The sequence below is a fragment of the Podarcis bocagei genome, assembly GCF_964188305.1.
Source record: "Podarcis bocagei genome assembly, chromosome: 5".
Taxonomy (NCBI): Eukaryota; Metazoa; Chordata; class Lepidosauria; order Squamata; family Lacertidae; genus Podarcis; species Podarcis bocagei.
The window spans coordinates 36,984,242-37,003,545 of record NC_138129.1 but is presented as its reverse complement, the minus strand read 5'-3'; the positions used below and the strand labels follow the sequence as shown (position 1 = coordinate 37,003,545).

The 19,304-nt window shown below is 42.0% G+C and overlaps 1 protein-coding gene across 1 annotated transcript in view; it reads left to right on the top strand.

The window, feature by feature from the left end:
* Window positions 1–16,066, top strand: part of LRIG2 (leucine rich repeats and immunoglobulin like domains 2) — a 48,198-nt gene extending 32,132 nt beyond the window's left edge. Inside the window, exons 10-18 of the mRNA XM_081195169.1 lie at window positions 955–1,026; window positions 1,153–1,221; window positions 3,704–3,867; window positions 5,800–6,120; window positions 7,361–7,642; window positions 9,210–9,662; window positions 10,325–10,474; window positions 11,242–11,526; window positions 11,996–16,066. Of these exons, the coding sequence (XP_081051295.1) occupies window positions 955–1,026; window positions 1,153–1,221; window positions 3,704–3,867; window positions 5,800–6,120; window positions 7,361–7,642; window positions 9,210–9,662; window positions 10,325–10,474; window positions 11,242–11,526; window positions 11,996–12,225 (2,026 nt within the window). The 3' untranslated portion in view covers window positions 12,226–16,066. The remainder of the gene's footprint in view (window positions 1–954; window positions 1,027–1,152; window positions 1,222–3,703; window positions 3,868–5,799; window positions 6,121–7,360; window positions 7,643–9,209; window positions 9,663–10,324; window positions 10,475–11,241; window positions 11,527–11,995) is intronic.
* Window positions 16,067–19,304: the final 3,238 nt, after the last annotated feature.

The following is a 19,304-nucleotide window of genomic DNA, read 5'->3' as shown; positions in this document are numbered from 1 at the left end:
AAAGTGCAAGTAGATAAATAGGTACTGCTTCGGCGGGAAGGTAAAACGGTGTTCTGGTTCGCCAGAAGCGGCTTAGTCATGCTGGCCACATGGCCCGGAAGCTGTACGCCGGCTCCCTCGGCCAATAAAGTGAGATGAGTGCCGCAACCCCAGAGTCGGCCACGACTGGACCTAATGGTCAGGGGCCCCTTTACCTTTACTTTATGATCACTAGTACATCAAGAAAAAAATTGACTTGGACATTCCAAATTTGAGCTAGGATTTTTCAGGTAATTTGTCTCTTACAGTATATTTTTACAGACATGGTTCAAAGTCATGCCCATTTTCATCCCATATGGAAGGGAAGTCAGGAAAGGGGTAATTTTTAACCTTTTGATTTCAGGGTCCAAGGGCTTTTGTAGCCTTGTAGATAGCACAGTTCAGCTTGTGTTCTTCCTCTCCCTTCCACTGATCACACTAAAGGTTTCTTACCCTCACAATTTATGAAGGAAAAGCCCCTGCACCACCATGAGGTGGGACACAAATTACTTTTCACCTCTTGTATGTTTATTGGAAAACAAATAGCTATGGGGAAACTTCTAGCCACTGTCAGGGACCCCTAACCTGTAATCTTTATATCTTTTCCCAATTCTGCCCATGCAATTTGTGACGTGCCTACCACTTGACTGCCTGTCTCTGCAAGTTGCCTTTCCCTCCTGCTGGTTATTTTCTGACCCTTAATTCTGTGCTTTGGAAATGTGTATACTCTCCTCTTCCTCCTCTTTTACAATCTTAAGGCCAGAGAAGCAGGAGGGACGCTTGAAGCTATTATAGTAGCAACACATTCTGCGTCAGAGTTGGTGGGGGTGGGGGTCCTAAACACTTATTTACCAGGCTTCCCGATTCTGATGTTGTAACAAATGTTGGTTAATTTGCTTAAGATTACTTAAGATTTTCCTTTGGGCTATATTTTAGGATTCTGCAAGGAAACCAGATTAAGTCAATCACAAAGAGAGCATTTTCTAGCCTTAAGGCTCTTGAATATCTGTAAGTATATGTTGCAACCTTTTCTCTGTCAACCAAGTTTTCTCTTCAAATTTGCATGCATCCCAGTTTTCAGAGGTGCAGAACACAATTCACTCATGCAGGCATGATTCTTACTTAATTTTGCAGAGATTTGAACAACAATGCAATAATGTCTATTCAAGAAAGTGCTTTTTCCCAGCCTCTTCTTAAAGAACTGTAAGTATCTAGTCCTACATATTTTACTTCAATAGAAATGTTACAACTGGTATAAATATTTTACTTGCAAGGCACTTGTGATCAATAAAAGTATATTGGAACTCAGTTTCATTTCTTCATGGTCTTTAGTAATACATTTTCAAATGCTCCATTGGTTCTCCTCCCTTGTTCCTGCTGTTGCACCACAGATAAAACAAGCCAAAGTCTTACGTGTCCTGTCTGATCCTACACTTATGGTTAGTTTCCTTGGCTTGTTCTTGGCTTACACCTCATGGTCTGAGAGAAGCAAACCACTTCTTACAGGGTTTGGATGACATGACAAAACAGACTCTTGTTTCATCTGCAGCATGGCAGGCGTTGGGAATGAATGCCCTGGGAACATTTGAGCAGGGTGCACCAGCACACTGCTTTTTCACATTGAACCATAGTTTGTTTTAGACTATGGCTTGATGTAACATGCAAACTGGGCTAACAATATAAATGGCTTTAGAAATTTCCTGGCAGTTTCAGTTAATGACATAGTACGGGTCTGAAGTACACCACAATCTGTATACGAGTTCATTTTTGCTGTAGAGTATATGCAATACTCTAAAATCAGCCTTAAGTCATACATAAACATTTAAGCTGATAATAGAAGTTCAAGATGGGGGGAGGGGCTGGTAAAGCCAGTCCTGAAAATATTTGTGGCGTTTCATCTGAGAGGCCAGTGGTTAGATGACTCTTTTAAGAATGAATATGGAATACCAACTGTTTTCTTACAAAAGAAATGGTGGGATACATATACAGTAAGCCTGATGTCTGAAGCAAAATGTTAATATGGTTTGACATCAGAAAACAGAACAGTCCCCCCTCTCAAGGTGCTAGAGTCAAACAACTCAGTTCCACACAAGGTAATTTTCAGGCAGGAACCATCTATTGAAGCTCTGCATGAAACGCAGATACGCAAACAGATTCACGACATGCCCAGCAAATCATATTTTTTGGTGGCGTGGAGCATGTGGTGCTTGGCTAGTCAGGTATCTGGTACACCATTCACAGGACTGAGCTCCAAAAATTGGCATGAAATGAGTACCTGAAAGTAATACTGATGAGAAAATGGACAGTGAGGCTTAGGAGAGAAAAATAAGAAAACATCTAGCCTTGCAAGGTAATGAGACAGCTTTGTGTACTTTGAAAGGGCCAAGGTCACAGTGCTTTCTCTGTAATTGGAAAAAGATGGAGAATGCTGTTCCACATTATTTTCTTGTGGAAATTAGTATTTTTCTCTGCCTTGTGAGTAGCTGTTGTCCTCTAAGCATCAGGCTTGTTTTTTCAGAACCCTGCTCTTTCCTTTACAAGCAATATCATATAAGCACTCTCTAAAATGAAGAATATGAAGACTGTTTGTTAAAACTGCTTCTCAGCTAATTCTTACCAGATGGACTGTAAAATGCAGTCTTGCTGAAGGTTCTTCCCTGCACAGGGTATAGAGGTCAAAATTGGCTCTGCACTTGAGCAATTTAGGACCATTTCCTGTATGTGTTCAGGAAAAGAATTCTCAAATGGACTGATACATTACTCTGGGTTTTCACCAGTTACTTTCATACCTGCTGTCAAGAATAGGAGGCATTTTCAGAATTACAGTGTTTGCGAAAGGCATTACTATGAAATCAGTTATATAACCAATAAGATACATGTGTATAATGCAATGCTAGAAATTGATTTAGTCCCAGAGGTATTCTGCTCAGCATCATCTAAACAGTCAAATTACAGTGTCATGTTTTATTTCTCATAGACTGCTCATTGTTTTGATGGAAATCTTAGGTTTATCCTTGAGGCATGATTGTGGGTGTGGATATAGTTTTTAAGGGTATGGATTGGGATTTATATTCTTTTGCCACATATTTACACTACAGTATATTTTATATTAAAGGGCTGCGATCCCCTGAACTGTCTAAAACAGAGATAGGAAACCTGTGGTCCCCTGGAAGCCAGTGACCTTCAACTCCCACAATTTATGGCCATGTGGGGCCATTGGAGTTAGGAGTTCAACATCACCTATAGGGCCAGATGTTCCCTATTGCTGTCTAAAACATAAAGAGCATCTCTTAATGTCTTTTTACCCTCTTGACTTGGTGCATAGTGTATGTGTGGGGTGTTTCTTCTTACTTGTCCTTTACGTGAGTGTACTGCTACTGTCCTGCGAAGGATGCTTTAAAAAAAGTGTTTTGTAGGAAGGTGACCTTTTTGTGGAACAGCCTCTCATTTAGAATAACACATTATATGTGAAGATGGAGAAATGTGAATTTGTTTACAGCAACGAGAGACGCTGAAGCTACTCAGAATACAGTTAGGACTCATTACCAGGCAGTTCACGTATATAGTGTTACAAATACTTTAGCAGATGTATTGGGGGGGGGGATCTGCTTGGTGACTGCAGATGAAGTGTCATTTGCTTACTTACAAAAACTTAGACATTTTCCTTTTGCCTTTACATTTTCAGGGTATTGAACACTAGCAGCTTACTGTGTGACTGCCAGTTGAAATGGCTGCCCCAGTGGCTTAACCACAACCATTTGCAGGATGCTGTTGGTGTCATTTGTGCCCACCCCGAATGGCTGTCTGGCCAGAGCATCCTCAGTGTGAACCCTGAAGACTTCATCTGTGGTTTGTGCTCTTAACGGCTTTTATTTATTTACTGCATTTGTATCATAGCTTCCCAGGGCACATTGCCCTTATGACATCTGCCTTGAAAAATAATCATGTGTTGGGGAGAGGGGAGATGGCTTTGCTGACTTGTTCAGTGGATATATTACAATCCTATGCATGTCTAGTCAGACATAAGCCCCATTGAGTTTTGTGTGGCTTACTTTCTGTAAGTGTGTTTTGGATTGCAACCTGAATTGGATTTTCATGGATTGTGATGCCCTCCCTGCAGTGTTACAAGACAACATTTATGCTTCCTGTTTATGTATATTGGGCACTCTTGTATCCAGATTCCAGAGATTAACAGGAACACAGGTTCTTCTAAAGATACTTCTAGATCATCATCTGTAGGAGTTTTCCCACAGTGGAACCATTATAGCAAGTCACTGTAAATCAGGGGTGGAGAACTTGTGGGCCTCTAGAAGTTGTTGGACTTTGATCTCTCATCCGCCCCAGCCAGCATGACAGAATGTGGGGATTATGGGAGTCATAGTCTAGCAATAACTGAAAGGCCTATGGAAAATCTGTTGTGGAGGGAGAGAGTTAGGGGCAGAGAGTGTGAAAGAAGCGTTTGTTTTGAAGCCAGTGGAATTATGTCATGCTGAAACGTAAAAGCTCTTCCTTTCCCAGGATCTAAGCCAGGGGGTGCCAACCTTCATTTGGCCCATGGGCACATCTCAGAACATAAGAAACTATTGAGGGGACAACCCACCCCACACTACAGCCCCAGCAATTAGACTTGCAAAAAAATAATTGTTTGTTTGTTTGTTTTGTTTCAAGCCTAAAGACATTGCTACAATTAGGCTTGCAAGAATCTAATTTTCAAATCTAATTGCGGGTGGGCTACATTTTCTGGGGTTAACTCTTCCTTTCCCCAGCTGTGGCAGTCCTGAAATTTTCCGTCCTCTGTTGCAGAGACTGTAGCCAATAGAAAATTGACAGGTGGGGGTGGGCGGGTGTCACAGTGGTGTCCACACCCATATTCAGCCCAAGCTGTAATTAGCCTTCAAAAAAAAAGCCTTCTATTTGCCACAATAAATGACATTTTTTTCAAGCCTAATTGCAGCAGAGAGAGGAGGGTCCCCTCAGGGCTACCAGAAAAGACCTTGACATATGCATGTTGACTACCCCTTAATCCAAAAATCTATTAAGAAGAGGCTGCAGTATTGCTGTTTAGTACTACTGTTGAATTTTTGCTACTAACTGCAAAGACTTTTAACTGGGTTTTTTAAAAAAGCAATTGTAGATATTAACATTGTAGTCTGGATCTTCTTGAAGTCCTTTAGGCAGGCAGAATCTGAGAGCTTGAGTATCAGGATCTTTATCTCTCTTCCTACGAGCAACAATTGGCTGCACACAATATGTATGCATTGCCAAAATACTCAGGAAAATGATGAGTGTGTGTTAACAACTAAATTGTAATTAGGGAAGGAAATTAATATTGCCCAGTGAAGTATGGCTTAATTCCTGAAAGTAGGTAGCATTCAGATTGTTAGTTAGCAAACATTGTGACAAGGAAGTGGTAATATCACTTGTGCTGAATGCATAAAGTGGTTCTTTTCTCCTCCAATTGAGATCCACAACTGGGTTTTAAGAGACCTTGCAACTGTCTTTCTGCAGATTTATTCATGTTCATATTCCTTAATGGTGAGTTCTAAGGACATGACAAAATCCCTTTGTCTTGCAGTGTACCTCTTGCTTATGCTCGTAACACTGACATCCTGCTTCATTCCCACATAGCCAGTTCTAGTGTGAACACATAGATAATAGAAATCTCTTAGTTTGAGGAATTAAGGGCAAGTGTCACCTCCAGCACAAGCTCAGCTGTTACAGTCTGCATCAGTATTTGTTAGCTTAGTTACATGCTGAAGAAACGTGATCTGTGTTTCACAGATAACTTTCCCAAGCCACAGATCAGAGTGCATCCTGAGACTGCCATTGCACTAAGAGGCACCAACGTCACCCTGACTTGCAAGGCGGTGAGCAGCAGTGATTCGCCTATGTCCACCACCTGGAGAAAAGACAGTGAAATACTGTATGATGCAGACATTGAGAATTTTGTCAGGTACCAGCAGCAAGATGGCGAAGTACTGGAGTACACTACTCTCCTGCACCTTTTCAATGTGAACTTCACGGACGAAGGAAAATACCAGTGTATCATCTCCAATCACTTTGGATCTAATTATTCCAACAAGGCCAAGTTGACTGTCAATGGTATGCAGTAGTTTTTGTTTTTCCTTTCTACACACACACACACACACACACACACACACACACACACACACATATCACTAAAACGGTTTGGAAACTTTGGATAGTTCACTCAGAGGCCTAAAGGAAAGGCACCCCCAGAGGTCTTCTCTTTTGTTAATCCACTAGAGCAGGGGTCAGCAAACTTTCTCAGCAGGGAGCCGGTCCACCGTCCCTCAGACCTTGTGGGGAGCCAGACTATATTTTGAAAAAAAATAATAATGAACGAATTCCTATGCCCCACAAATAACCCAGAGATGCATTATAAATAAAAGGATACATTCTACTCATGTAAAAACATGCTGATTCCCAGACCGTCCACGGACCGGATTTAGAAGGCGATTGGGCCGGATCCGGCCCCCAGGCCTTAGTTTGCCTACCCATGCACTAGGGAAGCTGAAGACATTGGAATAGTTTTAGATGTAAAAAAAGCTTGGATTGCACAAGTCCCCAGAGTCTCCTTCTGACCAGACGTAGAGAGCTGCCCAAACAGCAGCATTTCCTCCGAGCATTTTCTAGTTTGGAAATGAGCAGTGTTTGTAGCAGCTGTAATCTCTTTGTGCACAGATTTATCAATCCAAAACTGCCTCTTTAGAACTAGTCCATGTCTAAGAAGCAGCTTCAGCTGCTTATTATGCTAGGCAAATAAAGATTCTCTCTTGCCTTGCTAAAGGTGCAGCCAGTTTCAAATTATTCCCTTGTGTACTACCCTTTACTAAATGAAAGCAGCCTAATGGGGTTGTCTTTGCCAGGGCAGGTTTTTACTTACCTTTGGCTGAATTAAAATAACTCACATCCGTTGTAATCAGTATTAATGGGTGTAAGAGGGACAGAAAGAGAGCTCTCGAGGGGTGGCATATTCGGGGGGGAAAATCATTTGTCTTTCCTGTGAAAAATTGTTAAAACTTCTGCAAGCAACCTCATTCAAGAAAAAAGCTCAAACATGATGAGGACTCACAAGCTTGCTGTGTGCTAATTTATTTCTTTTAAAGAAAGGTTAGGTGTAACATCCTCCTTTCTCATGAGATCTGAATTGCTGTTTAGGGTGGTTTTTAAGAGCAGTATGCTAGAATTCTTACAGATCTAAATTAAAGAGCTTGAAGAACTTAACAAGGGTTATGCCCATTCTTAACAAAGTGAGTTAGGGATGCTGTGATTAGTATTAGGAAACCTTACTTGGTTATTTTAATGTGTCTTCATTCAGAGCTGCCTTCTTTTGTGAAAACTCCAATGGATCTAACAATCCGGACTAGAGCTGTAGCTAAATTGGAATGTGCTGCAGAAGGCCATCCACCACCTCAGATTTCCTGGCAGAAAGATGGAGGCACAGACTTCCCTGCAGCTCGTGAAAGGCGCATGCATGTGATGCCAGAAGATGATGTCTTTTTCATAGCAAATGTGAAAATAGAAGATATGGGCATCTACAGCTGCATGGCACAAAATGTGGCCGGGAGTCTATCGGCAAATGCCACATTGACAGTGTTAGGTAAGCAAATTATTGAAGCCTGCATGGGTTATTTGATTACTGTATATTTTCATGCTTGTAATTGGTGGTATTTGTGGGCTGCCTGAATGCTCTGACTGCAGGAGGAGTAAAGTTCACACACTTCATCCTCATCTCCATTCACCATGTGGAGAAGGTAACACCCAATCTTGAAAGCCCATGCTTATCTGAACATGGCATTACTTTAGTACCCAAGGTACTCAAATTACTAAAGGATAGTTTCAATATTTGGGATTATACTAGGCCAGATGTTCAGATAAGTACAGGATCTCACAGTTTAGATGTTTCCTTTTCTGATGAGAAGATAATTGAATCGTGGAATTGTAGAGCTGGAAGGGACCGTTGGAGTTATCTAGTCCAACCCCTTGCAATGCAGATACAGTGGTACCTCGGGTTACATACGCTTCAGGTTACAGACTTTGCTAACCCAGAAATAGTACCTCGGGTTAAGAACTTTGCTTCAGGATGAGAACAGAAATTGTGCTCCGGTGGCGCAGCAGCAGCAGGAGGCCCCAATAGCTAAAGTGGTGCTTCAGGTTAAGAACAGTTTCAGGTTAAGAACAGACCTCCAGAACGAATTAAGTACTTAACCCGAGGTACCACTGTATCTTTTTGCCCAATATAAGACTCAAACCCATTACCCTGAGATTAAGAGTCTCATGCTCTACCGACTGAGCTATCCCACAGGCAAATGAACGAAGCATACAAGAAGGAGGAGGAAGCCAACAAGTCTGAGAACTGCTCTAAGTCTCACCTTATTTGAGGGGTAGGAACAAACCTCGGAGATAAGTTAATTGAATCAGCTTCACCTACTGGTTTGATTTGCTAAAGTTATGTGGTACTTTTCAAAAGTAGTTTTGAGCTCATTCCAGTGGAATCAATTGCAGCATTGAAAAGGGACACCACAGTTTTCTCCTTCCTTTTTTGTTTGATTTACAATCTGGGAAGAAGCTGGTCTGGTATTTCCCATAAAAAAAATTTCCTAACACAAATAATTCAAGAGCATCTGTTTTTAGTATGGTTGCCTGCTGCTGACCCACTTAATTTTGGATAATTTGAAAGAGATCTGGTTTAATATGCTGTCACTGCTGTGCTCTCCTGTGCTAAGTTTTTAGAGACAGACTCTGTATAGGGCATGCATGTGCAGTAGAATTTAATTAAACAAATGCTACATCCCCCTAAAACTACTTTGTCTTTAGAAAACCAAGAACTCTTTTAAAGGTGTCTGTTCTCATACTCCCATGAGCTTTGGCTCATGAACTGGACAAAGTCTGTAATTAAGCAGAACACCCCCAGACATTTTCAGCAGAGGTAGTTAAACAGTGACTGACTGGAGTTGTAATTCCACAACAATTTGAAGGCCACAGGTTAGCCACACCAGGCCTAAAACACACACATTCCCCTTTTATTTTGTCCATGAGCTACATTGCTGTCAGATCAGTCTTCAAAATCACAATCTGCATATATGTAGCAGTGTATCTTTGGTTTCGTGCAGTTGTCATTGTAATTCTGTAGCATTAAATTTAATCTGGTCCTTTTTTGTGTTCAGAAACACCTTCGTTTGTCAGGCCCCTGGAAGACAGGACTGTGGCCCAAGGTGAAACAGCAGTGTTGCAGTGCATTGCTAGTGGCAGTCCTGCCCCTCGCCTTAACTGGACCAAAGATGATGGGCCTCTCACAGTAACAGAACGACATTTTTTTGCTGCCGCCAATCAACTCCTCATCATTGTAGATGCTGGATTAGAGGATGCTGGAAAATACACTTGCATAATGTCCAATACACTTGGCACAGTGCGTGGCCATATTTACCTGAATGTCATATCCTCACCAAACTGCGACTCTTCCCAAACTTCTCAAAGTGGCATGGAAGAGGATGGTTGGACGACAGTTGGCATTGTGATAATTGTTGTAGTCTGCTGCGTTGTGGGCACCTCCTTGATATGGGTTATTGTTATCTACCATATGAGAAGGAAGAGTGAAGACTACAGCATCACTAGCACAGGTGAGGAGCACTTGGCATAAGTATGTGTGTTTTGATAAGGGATTGGAGTCATTCAGCTCAGCATGACCAGAAGAAAATCCTGTGTTATGGTTAGGAGTTTTGATATGTGGTCCCTTTGCCAAGGTGGTTCTTCATTTGGAAAATAGCCTGACAATCTGATGGAGAGGGTAATGGATATTATATGCACATAGATATGGACAGTCTCTGATACCATGTAACAGTCAAATGAGCAAAGGGACGAAGTAGGGGTTAGATAGGAGACTATTGCAAACCAGTAAATGAGCATAGAAAGGATTTAGTCTGGCTGCTTGTGATGATCTTGTAGCTTTTTCAACGAAGCCACAGAATTTGAGAGAGAAATTGCCATCATAAATGGCAGATGTTCAGAATATTGGTTCATTATGCTTTGACAAAGGGGTGTTGTATCGCAGTGGGAAAATTTCATTTTTGCAGTTGTGAAAGATTGCCATAAATCAGCATTAGAAAAGGATAAAAGGAAAATATTCCTAGGAACTGCATTCTATCCCCACAAGGTGATTTTTATTTACTTGTATACTGTGATGTCTATGTGAGCACCATCATTTTTACAGACATCTGCTGGATGATTTTGTTGCCATAGCAAAAATGCAGTATCATATTGCTGTTGTTTTTTTCTCTTTCAGAGGAGGTAAATTTACCTACTGACATTCCCAGTTACTTATCCTCCCAAGGGACTCTGTCAGAGCCACAGGAAGGCTATAGTAATTCTGAAGCAGGAAGCAACCAGCAACTTATGCCTCCCTCCAACGGATATGTGCACAAAGGCACAGATGGTAAGCCCTGATTCTCTTGATCAGAGGTGGACAGAAAATAGATCATGGTCCACTGGCCAATTTCTAGTGGCTCACCAAGTGCCTGCTAGTTGCTGCAAAGTTATTGCAAAGAATGCTGGACTTTGTGGTGCTTGATGTGATCGAGCAAAACACTTTTTGCATTCTTAAGCAAAAGTGCATGCTCAAAGCATAACTTATGTGTTAAGTGATCCCACCATGAGACTTGCTACATCGCTGAAAGTCCCCTCTGCCTTCCTTTCTACTTCTGTTGGTTTATCACAGTTAGCCTCAAGGGAGCAGATATCTTCTCAAATAACCAGGTACTTGTACCAAATACATGCTCACAGCTTCTATCCTGTGTAGGCAAATTGTCAAATACCGGAATCAACACACACCCACGCTCTCTGTTTTTTGTGTTCCTGTGCTTCTTTTTAAAAAAGCCTAAGTGCTACTATGTTAACTGTGATGGGGGAAATAGTCCTTTCCCTTTCGGCAAATGTGTATAAGTGACTCACTCGTTGACTTTTATTTTGAAGCTTTCTTCTTGGGGCTGTGACACTTGCTGATAGGACTGTTCTATGCTTTCAAAGTTGTTTCCTAATATGCACAGAATTTAATATATGCACAGCTGCCAATTCCAGCCAGTTGGCTCAAACGACTGCCATCTCTGCAAGCTAGGCTTTATGCTTCTGCCACCTTGTAAGGGTCTATAGTGATGACCCATGCCAGAATATTCTCCTAACTACACACTATTCTGTTTCCACTAGGTGGCACAGGGCCGTTGGTAATCTGCTCAGATTGCTATGACAATGCCAACATCTACTCCAGAACCAGAGAATATTGTCCTTACACATACATCACCGAAGAGGACCCACTTGATCAAACGCTTTCCAGCCTAATGGTGCAGATGTCTAAAGAGCCCTATCCAGTATGCCCCCAGCATGAAGCCATCACTCTGGATAGTCTCTCAGGTGACAGAGACATGTCTGTTTTCCTTAACAATCAAGACAGACTACATGAGAGGAAGCCATGCTCTCAACCATGCAGCAGTGGTAAGTGGTGTATTTTAATGCTATTGTATCTTGATTTTAAAAGTATTCCATTTTCAGCTGAATAAGAGCAAGGCAGTCTGTCACAGAACAGATAGTTAAAGTACTAAGTGGCTGCATTACAAAATAAAATCAAACATTCTGCTTTCAATATGATATGATATGGTATGTGATATGATACGAGTATTCCTTAATTCTTAACACTTGCTTCAGATCACTTAGAAATCTGTTCTGGTTTTTGCAGGTTCAACAGTTAGCCATTCTTGTGGTTGTGTTTTTCTAGGGAGCCTCTTGTTTCTTAGGCTTGTGTTTGTTGGTTGTAGCAATAATTTTGCAATATTAGGAAGAGCAAAACCAGTTTTACTTAATAATGTGCCTCTCGCTATCCAGAATTTCAAAGACAATGGAGAACCGTTGTGCTGGGAGCTTTCTTCATAAATTCAGTCTTTCTTTTTTCATTTTCCTTCCACAGATCCTTTTCAGCTGCCTTTATGGGGCATCAATAAAGATATGGGATCATTGCATCCTCACTTCTCAACTCAACCAAAGACCCACGAGGTGCCTCGAGTTCTGCAAAGTGAATGCATCACAGAGACTGAACGTGAGCAAGCTATTTCCCCCAAACCTTGCCACAGGTTACATGAACATAACTTTGACTTTAACAGGACTCGGAACATACAGGAACATCATGAAGCTACATAAAATGCATCAAAAGTAAGAAGCCTTAGCAGCAGGCTTGGAGTTAACAGTATCTTTACTACCTCAGGTTTGGCCTCATGGTCAAAGATGTTCCATGCTTGCACCAGAGGCTTACAGAACAATCTTAGGCATCTCTACCCAGAAGTAAGTCTCTTTCAAGTTAAATGGGTCCTACTCCCAGGTGTATGTGTGTAGCATTGCAGCATCAGTGGACAAAATCAGTGACTACAAGCTACAAGTAAAGAGGGAGAAAGGAATGACAGAGTCCTTTCCTTCTGTTCTGCATAAGATGTGCACAAGGCTCAACAGTCTAATGAACTGAATGGTGGGCAGAAAAGAATAAAGGATACACAGCAATGGACATGATAAATGAGAGGTTTTTGTTTGCCTGGGAGCAATCCCCTGAAAGCTTCACAGATGTTGTTTCCTGCTGAAGAAATAAACTTGTAAGAGCCCATTTTCAAGATCACTCAGTAATCGTAAGCATGAAGCACTTGATTGACTTATATTCTCCTCCTGATGACTAGCAGGGACTCATATCATTGTGCCCAATCACAAACTTACTCTACCCTTTCTGTGAATAAATACTTCAGTTGTAAATACATTTGCATAATATAAATATTTTGTATACACTACTAAACACATTCAGGCTGAAATGTTAAAAAAACACTATGCCAAAAACTACACATTGTCCTGTCATTTGGACATTTGCTGACCAGATACTATAAATGGCTTGTTTCCTAGGATTGAAGACTTGAGGGCCAGTTTATACAATCATGTTTTGCACACGATGGTTATAATTACCATATGATACTTGGTTTGTAGAAGTTTTCATTATGTGATGGCTCTTCACACATTTTTTGTCTTAGGTGTGGGTAGTAGCTGTCTTGCATGGGGCTTTCATGTGAACTGGTCCATACCAGGGCAAGCCCAAGTCATTGTGCTACCTGAGGTGGAAGGAAAACATGGTGCCCCTGCCCCTTTTCTGTACAGAAGCCAAATGGATTGATGTTTGAACACTGGCAGTGGGCAATATCCCTGTCACATCTGAGGGCAACAGACTGGCTAAGAAGTGCAGGGTAAGCCATGGGGGCACTCACTGTGTGTATTCCAACACTTCACTGCTGCTACCCTTTCCCCAGCCTGAGGCAGCCATCTCATTCTACCTAATGGTAGGTCTGGCCTTGCAGAGGAGCAGAAACAAGGTGAGATTTATGTAATTTGGGCACCAAACTTAGCTCAAGTGTTTTCCTGTGTCAATTACTGTTGAAAGTCTCAGGTAAATGAGCTGTCAAGTTGGGTCATTTTCTAAAATTCACGACTGCTGTGAAAGATTAACACCATGGCAGCACTGTGTCCTAGAGATTAGAAAGATGGAAGTGATAATGTCTATATGTGGATGAGCCGTCAAAGGTTAGGTAGAACTTTTATATCTCAAATAATGCTTTCCGGTGAGATCTGAGAGAAATCAAGTGTCGGACATACATGGGTCTTCAGATTTAATGAGGCAAACTCCTGTAGCTAGCCATAGAAGAAATCTTGGTTATTCCAGCTGTCACAGCAGGAATGGAAAGGAATTTCTCACCCTTCAAACATGCTGTTGTACCCCAAATTGTCTCCTATAGCACATGATCAAAAGTAAAGGGATTTGGGGAGAAATTGCAAGCAAAGAAATGTTAACTCAGGGTAAAGAAGGTAACACTATTAGTTCTTACTAATCTTAACATGCTGTGACATTTTGGGGTTCTAGAGTGCAGCTTGAAGACATCCTGCAAGCTGTAAACATGGAATTAGATATAATTATATTATCTATGGCCTGGCATGTTCTTAAGTCGGAACAAAACACATGAAAAACTATATGTGCAGATTAGCCACAGCCCAAGTTCCATGCAGCAATCTTTCCATACAGCCCAGTAAAAGGTGTTACCTGGACTGTTTGGGTGTCATTTTATATTAAGATAATGTGGGTAAGAAAGTCCTGCCAGGACAATCGAGAACCTAGTTAATTTAACTTATTTGCATACTGCTCATTATGAATCAGACTGGGCCAGGTTGATTGCAGGCTTCCTTTTAGTAGTTAGAATTCTGGGATTCTCTGATGGCTGTGTATCCTCTTACATGAAGCCAGAGTTCTAGCTGAGAACAACTGTACTTTCTTCTTCCTTTGTACTTAAGAATCCCCAGAGGGCTTGTCCCAGTTACAGCAAGAGCCCAGCCAGGCACCTAAGCTATACAAGTGCAAACTCATTTCATGGCAGTTCCTTGCCTTTATTTTATTGGCAGTAGTGGATAGTGCCAACTCGCATGCTGCTTATTCCTGCTTTATATTACGCCCAAAAGTCTTACAGGGTTCTAAAGCAGGGGCCTTCAAAAGTGTCTTAAAACATCTAAAGCCAAGTCAGCTTGTGGTCCACAAGAAGCCTAAAACGGCTCTTTCTCGGAGCAGAGAGATGTAGCCATCTATCTTTGTCTCTGCCAGGTGTTTGCTTCACAGTACTGAATGTATATGATCAGCATTAGAGTATCACTGCTAACTGCCGCCTCCTTCACTGCTTGATGCCTTATTGTCTGTGATAGCCCATATCTGATCTATAGCAGCAAAAGTGAAAATACTGGATATGCAATATTTGGGTGGGGAGTGGGAGGAGGAGAGCCATTCCATCATTCACAGAACAAAGGCACTTTAGTCTCAGATGTCAGGGGATTTGGTCTTAGGCCAAGAGTTGTGCAAGAGAAGTGTCTTTCATTTAGACAGCCCCTTGTGAAGTACTACGTGCTTTTAAGGGTAAGAGTAATGCAGTAGCTAAAGCTGATCTGGTCTGCTTCACATCTTTTGAAGAAAGGGCAACTGGCATGAATTGCTCTTTTGTAATCCAAGTCAAAAGTGTGTCATGATGTCACACTGTGGTTAAAATCATTCATTAATGGAAGACTGTACTGCAATGGTATCTCATGTTGCTGATTCTGCATGTACAGCAGCACATGCCTCCAGTTAAAGCTTTCCTCTCCTGCCTGATGTAAAGCTGTTCCAGTAAATGAGCACTTGCAGCTCTCTTCCCACCCCCACCCACCCCCAAAAAGTTAGGACAGCTTGACTTTCCCATAGAAAATGCGGTATGCCTTATTCAGGTTTTAGGAAAGAGGCTGGCAAAGTGTACAGTGACAAGGTCTCATCCTGTATCAACATGCATTACTGGAGTGAGATATGCCAGGATTCAAATGAACCATGGCATAAATGGTGCTGAGTGTTCATGCGAGAAACTTAAAAGCATAAATACAGAGAGAAATTTACCAGCCCAAGCCTTTTCGTCAGTCACTCAACTTCAGTGCTTTACCATCGTGGCAAGATTGTTGTGTAAAGTTGTTCACACAAGGTTTAGAGGAGTGATGGGATTTAGCAGTAGAGCTGGATCTTTGAGCTGAGAATATTCCTGCACGCAGAGGAAAGAATCTTAGAATTGTGAAGTGCCTCATTCTATGTGTGGTATAAATTGTGGGGGGCGGGGGTGAATTTCTTCTCTCATTCTAAAATAAGAGGGATATTGTTTGGGACTGAAGCAAGGGCACTTAATTTTGAAACATGCTTCACCCATCTCTTCTCTGTGTTTAAATTGATGGGAGGAAAGTTATTTCCACTGACTAATACTTCGATTTTTGCCAATGCCAAAGTAATTGTAGCTGGACATTTCTAAGGCAGCACAAACCAATGCCTCCTTGCTTGCAGCTGTCATTTCCTTGTATCTATTTATATTTTTCTCACTTATCAGAATGTATATTTTGTATAGCATGTGTAATATGTTTGTCTATTGTAATATACCTTCATCCAATAAAGAGACACAGTGAACTCCTTGCTTTTTCATGGTAAATATAGAGGAAGAGGAAAGTCTTACGAAGAACTAAGTGTGTAGTCCATTTCTTGTGTCCAGTATGAATATATTTTACACTTGTACTGAAGGAAGGAGTTCCTGTTGAATGTTATTTCCGTTCCTTGGAATGCTAGTAACTTGTAAGTGGCTGTCCTGAGCATGCTGAATAACTAGAGTGAGTCTGAACTTTATTTTTATCCACCCCTGAGCCTTGATTTCCAATGACATGATAATAAGCTACCACCATGAAAAAAGAGACTTTAGGTAGCTGCTACAGCCTTGAAATTCCATTGGGAAGACGTGGGTATTTCACTTATCTGTTAAAGCCTCTGGCATATGTTGAAAAAAATTGTCTGCAAATGATATGAACATATTGCAATGCTATGAGTACGAGGCTGTTAATGCTGCTATAAATAAGTTGCTACCCTATAATTACTTTCAGGGCTTCTCATAAGCATAATGAAGAAAGGAGGCAGGCATGAAACTTCAATATGCACCCAACATCTGAGTATCAGTGAAAGTATATACCAAAGTTTCTATTTGCTGTAATGTTGGCATGTGGACCCCAACAAATGAGAGTCCTAAAGAATTTGCTGGCTTATAGCACCCAGATACTTGGATGCTATGAAGCTGTGCAGCTCCTCACCTTCAGCTTGGATCAAGAAAGCAACTCACACTATAAATTTAATTGGGCAACGTAGCGTTGTATGCAGAATTAGACATTCAGTTTGAAATATATGTGGCGGGAGAAGCAGTTCAGCATGTAACTAAAATTGGCCTTTAGCGTGGGTTGAGTTGTGCTTCGCTAACAGACTTTGCTCTGTGTTCACTTTGACATTGGTATCAAACATTTAAAGAAACATTTTCCACATTTACCTAAGGATGAGTTACATGTTTTAACATACATCAGAATGCTGGTCTAAAAGCGCGATTGTGTGAATTCACTTATTTCCCCACCATATTAATCTTAAAAATGTATTAAATTAAGCCACTGTTATCTGAGGAAAGCAAAATACTGAATCTGAATATTCTCTGTGAGAGGTCTGAAGTGGTTGAGAAAGGATTTCAGAAGGGTGTATTACATATAACCTTCCCCAATTTGGTGTTTTTCAGATACTTTGGACTATGGCTGTCATCAACCTGGGCCAACCAGCTGTGCTGGCTGGGGCTGATGGGAGTTGAAGTCCAAACATTGCATAGTCTTTAACGGCCTGCCTTCTTTCCATCATTCTCGGTATCAGAGCTGCACATGGGGGAACCAGTCTCATAAAAGAGAATTCAATAAAACCTAAATTTTAAAAAGACTGCCAGCTGGCATTTGGATGTTTCAAAACTGGCCATCCCATATCTGAGAATTGGCACTTAACTGCTTGCATGTGCTGTGGCAGCCATTCACAATTTTGTAATTAAGTACTGTGTTATCTATCACGGCTTTGTTCCAGTATTCTGCTTTCCAGCTGAACAGCAAATTATTTTCTGTTGAATTCAAGCTATACACCTTTTGCATCACTTAGTTCCTGAATGTGTGTATGCCAAGGGAAAGATAATGTTTTGTTCCTCTTCAGCTGACACCAAATGCATTTATCTGCACAGGGAGTTAAAAGTCCCTAGGCTAACAAATGTAGGGCACACAGCTACGGCCTTCATGGCTTAACCATTACTCAATCCCCTGAGTAAAAGATACCGTATTTTTCGCTCCATTGGACGCACCGGACCATAGGAGGGGGAGAATAGGGGAAAATTTTTTTTTCTTCTTCTCCGCCTCTAAAACAAGGTGTGTTCAAGGTACATTCACCAGAGCTTGTGGGGCTGGCGGTGGGGCGAAGCGCTGCTTTCCCCCACCGCCAGCCTCAAAGATCCCTGAAGCCTTTGGAGCGCAGCGCCCCGCTGCCCTGCAGAGGTTTGCGCGCAGCCGCCCCCAAGCTAGAGCAGCGAGACGGAGCCCTCCGTCTCACTGTTCTGGCTTGGGAACAGCCTTGCTAGCTTCTGCAGGACAGTGGGGTGAAGGCACCCCGCTGCCCTGCAGAGGTTTGCGCACAGCCGTCCCCAAGCTAGAGCAGGGAGACGGAGCCCTCCGTCTCACTGTTCTGGCTTGGGAACAGCCTTGCTAGCTTCTGCAGGACAGCGGGGTGAAGGCACCCCGCTGCCCTGCAGAGGTTTGCGCGCAGCCGTCCCCAAGCTAGAGCAGGGAGACTGAGCCCTCCGTTTCGCTGTTCTGGCTTGGGAACAGCCTTGCTAGCTTCTGCAGGACAGCGAGGTGAAGGCACCCCGCTGCCCTGGAGAGGTTTGCGCGCAGCAATCCCCAAGCTAGAGCAGCGAGACGGAGCGCTCCGCAGTGCTCCGTCTTCCTGTTCTGGCTTTGGGCTTAGCGGCGCAGCCTGCACTCGCTCTATAGGACGCACACACATTTCCCCTTAATTTTTGGAGGGGAAAATGTGCGTCCTATAGAACGAAAAATACGGTACTTTTGAGCAGAGCTTTCTGTGGCAACTGTGAATGAAATATGTGACAGACCTGCCCAACTGCTTCTTCGGCTGAGCTTCAAGTACCAATTTAGGGACTTCTACTTCCAACGACCACTTCAGGGATCCCTTCAATCTAGATGGAAAATTACTTCCAGATTGTAACCCCCATTGTACTGGCCCAGGGCCATTTTGGTAACACTCAAGAGGGTTAATCTATTAGACTTGGCATACTACCAGTCTTGGTTGGTGGTGTTGGTTGATAAAGGTAAGAACCATAGATACATTCAATTATATGTGTCAAAACTTGTGTTTTGTTAATTGTTCAGAGATTATCCACCATACCTCATACTAGATTATGTGATTGCCACCTCTCATATAGACACTCTCGAGTTTTAATATCAGCAGAGAGGCTGCCTTGGCAGTTCTAGCACCTTTAGAAGGGGGGTGGGGGAGCCAAGATGTGGTATTTCCCCCCCCCCTCACAGAAGTGTATCTTGCACCTGCATTGTATAGTTTTTGTCATAATTTGAGGTTGCACATCTTTACCATGGCCTTTGCTATGTTTTTAGAATCCACCTTATTAATTTGATTGTAAATTGTTTTAGCTAATGTTAATACTGCGCTTTTGCACAGGGACCTTACGGCGAAGGACAGAGAAGAAATAAAACAATCCACATTCAAACATGCAATGAGTTCTGGCAAGACTTGTTTTTAAAAAGTAAATATCAAAATGCTAACTTCTGCAGATATT